General features: G+C 63.7%; 1 protein-coding gene across 2 annotated transcripts; it reads left to right on the forward strand.

Annotated features, from left to right (window-relative positions):
• The first annotated feature begins 1,167 nt into the window (after nt 1-1,167).
• SOX3 (SRY-box transcription factor 3) lies at nt 1,168-2,505 on the forward strand. Of its 2 annotated transcripts, XM_021684552.1 has the most exons (3): nt 1,393-1,428; nt 1,492-2,174; nt 2,262-2,505. In XM_021684552.1, the coding sequence occupies exons 1-3, from the start codon at nt 1,393-1,395 to the stop codon at nt 2,503-2,505; spliced, it is 963 nt and encodes a 320-aa protein (XP_021540227.1). The 2 variants fall into 2 exon arrangements, with proteins under 2 accessions (XP_021540218.1, XP_021540227.1); XM_021684543.1 differs by having other exon boundaries at nt 1,168-2,505.
• The last annotated feature ends 2,509 nt before the right edge of the window (nt 2,506-5,014 follow it).

Consider the following 5,014-nt stretch of genomic DNA (forward strand, 5'->3'; position numbering starts at 1 on the left):
GAGCCTGCTCCGCGGGGAGGCGGCACGGCTGCGCAGCGAGAGCAGCGCTCAGTGGTCCTGGCAGGTGCGCGGCCAGTGGAGGGGCCCGGCGGTCCGCCCGGAGGACGGCCTCGGCTCCACTCCGGCCCCCGTCCCCCCCCCCCCCCCCCCACCTCCAAGAAACTTTTCTTTCACTTGGAGAGGCTCCGTGTTGCCATGAAAACGGATTTTCCAAGGGCCCGACCCTCCCCCTCAGGGGCATCGGACTGGAAAAACCGAAATGGCCAGAGAGCAGAAACAAAAAGGGGCCGCTAAGCGGGGGCCTGGAGCGAGAGAGCCGAGGCCGGTTCACCCCCTCCGCCCCACACACACTGTCCGCGCCACCGCATGTGAGCGCCTCCGCCCGGCTCGGGCAGCAGGCGGCTGACTGCTCGCCTTCACTCAAACCAGCGGAGAGCCCCACAGCCCCCTTGCGCTCCGCGGTTCGGAAGCCTGTCTCCCGTGCCCCGGTCCCTGACCCCGGCTCCGTCCTGGGAGCGCAGGCCCGCGACTTCCCGGCAGAGGGTCCTGCTGGGACAGGGGCCGATTCTAGGGAGGGCTTCTTGGAGCCGCAACCCGGGGTGCCTCCGTTGCGTCCTGAGTCCACAAGCTCTCCCGGGTAACTGGCGATGCCCAGCCAGTATCCCTAGCGCTGCAGCAGAAGCGGTCGGAGGACCTCCGCGCAGACAGCGGGATGCTTTGCAGGGTGGCCCCGGGACCAGGCACTGCTCGGTCCTGACGCGGCTGCAAAGTTGTTTTCTGAACCCCGTGGGCGCCCCTCTGCCCCCCTTCCCCCCAATTCTGCTCGCGCGCCCCCTCCCCCCTCCGTCACTTCCTCGAGTTTCGTTCTTTCAAACTTTTTGAGACCCTAATTGGTGGTCTCTGAGCGGCTCTCTGGGACTCCCGCCTCCTGAATAACTCTCATCACGTCACCAGGCCCAAGAGGGGCGTGGGGGTGAACGAAAGGGCTCCCCGAACTTTTTTTTTCCAGTGGGGCCGAACGGGGACTCCGTGATGATTGGCCAGGGCGCATCACTGTGAGCCTGTCAATCACGGGGCCTCCCGGTGGCGAGGGGCGGACCGAGTCCCAACCCCGGGGGATCCGAGCAGGTATATAAGGGACCCGGCGAGCGCCCGGCCAGACTGCGAATGCGGCCAGCTCGAGACAACGCATCAGGTGCGAGTAGCCTGCGGGTTCCTGCCGACTTGGCGCGGAGCACTTTGGCAAGCCTGCCCTTCCCGCCTGACCCGCTGGCCCACCGGCCCCCGAGCGCCCCTCCGACGGAGTCCCCAGGCCTTTTCACCGTGGCCGCTCCAGCCCCGGGAGCGCCTTCTCCTCCCGCCACTCTGGCGCACCTTCTTCCCGCCCCGGCCATGTACAGCCTGCTGGAGACCGAGCTCAAGAACCCCGTGGGGCCACCCACCCCAGCGGCAGGCGCAGGCGGCCCCGCAGCCCCCAGCGGCGCAGGCAAGAGTAGTGCGAACGCAGCCGGCGGCGCGAACGCAGGCGGCGGCAACGGTGGGGCCTCGAGTGGCGGGGGCGGGGGCAGCGACCAGGACCGCGTGAAGCGGCCCATGAACGCCTTCATGGTGTGGTCCCGTGGGCAGCGGCGCAAGATGGCCCTGGAGAACCCCAAGATGCACAACTCCGAGATCAGCAAGCGCTTGGGCGCCGACTGGAAACTGCTGACCGACGCCGAGAAGCGGCCGTTCATCGACGAGGCCAAGCGACTGCGCGCGGTACACATGAAAGAGTACCCGGACTACAAGTACCGGCCGCGCCGCAAGACCAAGACACTGCTCAAGAAGGACAAGTACTCCCTGCCCGGCGGCCTGCTGCCCCCGGGCGCTGCCGCCGCCGCTGCTGCCGCCGCCGCCGCCGCCGCCGCCAGCAGCCCGGTGGGCGTGGGCCAGCGCCTGGACACGTACACACACGTGAACGGCTGGGCCAACGGCGCGTACTCGCTGGTGCAGGAGCAGCTGGGCTACGCGCAGCCCGCTACTATGAGCAGCCCGCCGCCGCCGCCTGCGCTGCCGCAGATGCACCGCTACGACATGGCCGGCCTGCAGTACAGCCCCATGATGCCGCCCGGCGCCCAGAGCTACATGAACGCCGCCGCCGCCGCCGCCGCCGCCTCGGGCTACGGGGGCATGGCGCCCTCGGCCGCCGCTGCCGCGGCCGCCGCCTACGGGCAGCAGCCCGCCACCGCCGCCGCCGCGGCCGCCGCGGCCGCCGCCATGAGCCTGGGCCCCATGGGCACGGTGGTGAAGACCGAACCCAGCTCGCCGCCGCCCGCCATCACATCGCACTCGCAGCGTGCGTGCCTCGGCGACCTGCGCGACATGATCAGCATGTACCTGCCACCCGGCGGGGACGCGGCTGACGCCGCTTCACCGCTGCCCGGCGGCCGCCTGCACAGCGTACACCAGCACTACCAGGGCGCTGGGACTGCCGTCAACGGAACGGTGCCGCTGACCCACATCTGAGCGCCCGCCTGCGCGCGCCGCCCCTCCGCCCCCATCCCGCCCCGCACCCCCAAGTTGGGACGCCTTGTTGTTTAGCTTTGCTTGCCTGGGACTGTTGCCTTGTACCGATGATGGGGAGGACAGAAAGTTTTGCTGTAGCTGTCGGGTTTTGTACGAAAGCAAAAAGAAGTCCGCAGCAGCGGAAATGGGACTTTCTAGAGCTCGCCTACCCCTCGCCGCTGCCCCTCCCTCCCCTTTTGTAGGCTGGGAATCGCTGTGATGTTTGCAGAGAAAAAACAGCCCCCCTCCTCCTCCTGCGTTCCTGGGTTTTTCTGTTGCATTTGAAAACGTTGTCTCGTTAGTTTACTGTTAGCCAAGGAGTGAGTGAATAGGAGAAACGTACTCTCGGGTGAGGCTGGCCTGAGAACTGCAACGCCTCCTCCCCCCGCCCCGGCGCGTTGCATCGGTTTTCCTGGTGGGTTTTTGGGGGGCTGACCGCGCGGAGTGGCGCGGCAGCTCAGGCCAATGTTAATTTATAGCCAGGTGTGCGTGCGTCTCCCGCCTCGCCGCCCCTGGCCGCGGGACAGCTTCTGTCCAGTCCGCATTTAGGCTGTTGAGTTGGTGATTTCTGCCGTGATCTGTTTGATATTTCGTCGCGCTAATGTATTCGGATTTCGTTTGGGTGGTGGGGAAGGGGCTATTTTGTTTCAGGTTTTTCAAGGTTTTACTCTTAATTCCTAAATGAGAGATCAATAAATTTTATAACCAACATAATGGAGTCCTGATAATTTTGCGGGCCTGAAACATATGCGCGGGCTGGGGAGGGGACTATCACTCGGTATTAAGAGCCTTGGTCCCGTCCTGCGGGGGGAAGGGGGGGGGAGCGAGCGTGATCTGAGAGGGTTTCTGACTCCCGGGCATCCAAAACACTCCAGCTCCCAATCCTTTCTACGGAAACTCCAAGGAGCAAGCGGTTGGTCTTCCAGGAGCGTGTGCTGGGAGCCGGCCCCCAGCTCGCTGAGCCCAACACCCCGCGGCCACGCACTTGTTGATAGCGGTGAGCGTCCGCGGAAGGAGTGTCTGCCGTAGCAGCCACGCGGGGCGGGGAGGGGCCGCCCGCGGCCGCGGAAACGGGCCCAAAGAGGGAGCACCTTTACCTCTGTGCACTGGGGCGGGAAGACATTTGAGCCGAGCTGCAATATTTACAAAACGAAAACCCTTCGGAAATCTCAATTATCCTATTAAAAAATAAATGGTTACAGGAATCCCTAGCAGGAAATAAGTGCATTTCAACCGTGGTGGCTGAAGCGGCAGAGCTAGCATTCAACACTAGAAGGTTGGGTTTTAAAAAGTCCACCTCAGACTTTAAAAGATCTCTAAAACTCCTCCGGCGGCTTTTTCTTTCGACTTGTCAACCCAGACCACCTATTGGTTTTCTAGAACAGGCTCTCTCTCATCCCAAACCTTGAGCCCGCTTTCTACTCCTCCCTCCCCCCGCCACTTCCCCCCAATCCCTGACCCTTAGGCATTCCACCGTGCCCCCCGAAAGGCCTTTCGTTTCGCGCCCGGCCACACGGCCCCAGTGTATCTGTTTGGGGCCTAGGAAGAAAACAAATAGAACCAGTGTTTTTTTACCCCCTCCTCAGCTGTTTGAGGTGATTTCCTTAATCCCTTTAATCCTGTTACCTCGCTATCCCAGAATAACTAAACTCGGTCTTTCCAATAAGCTTGGCCTGGTGCACTGGTCTTATCCTCATCCACTCTTGATCACAGGTTTCTTTGCTTGAGGTCTGCTAGGGCTCTGGGCGACAGAATCTCCCATAAATTGGTCCGAATTCCACATTTCCAACCGGCTTCCTTTGTGCGGGCCAGCCATTCACCTGCGGGCCTGGGCGGGCCTCAGGGGGAGGGGCGGAGGCTTTCTGCCGCTTCGGGGGTCGTGCCCGCTTTTTACACATCACTGCGGATCCTGGAGACTAAGCTCACCACGCCTCCCCAAGAAAGGTCGGGTCTGCCGCAGAAGGCAGCGCCACCCCTCCCCCGCAGACGCTGGCACTGTCTCCCCCCACCCCACCCCACCGCGCCCCGCCCGGTACTTTGCAGCTGAGGGTGGGAGGGCAACCGGCGGTGATGTACAGACCCCTGCGCTTTGCCCTCCACCCGGTGCTCCTCCCGGGCCTGCTGCGTCCGGGACAGGGTTCGGCCGAGGTCTCCGTACCACCCCCTCCACTCCCCATCCCGGGGTCACAGACCCCGAGCCCCTCCTGGCTGGTGGGTGCTGCAACACTTGCCGCTGGGATGGGAGCCAACCCACAGGCGGCCAGGTCGGTGAGCCTCACTACTCCCCCCAACACCCCCCCCCCCCCCGCCACACACACACCGTCGCCCCGGTGCTCCAACGTCCCCAGGGCGGGAGGAAACTCTCTTGTCATCTCCACCCCACTATTCATATCTTTCACAGTGTTTGGGCCTCAGTAAAATACCTGGCCGTAGGTTACTCTGGGTTCAAATTGCTAGCAATTGTGGACCA

This window comes from Neomonachus schauinslandi, chromosome X (assembly GCF_002201575.2).
Source record: "Neomonachus schauinslandi chromosome X, ASM220157v2, whole genome shotgun sequence".
Taxonomy (NCBI): domain Eukaryota; kingdom Metazoa; phylum Chordata; class Mammalia; order Carnivora; family Phocidae; genus Neomonachus; species Neomonachus schauinslandi.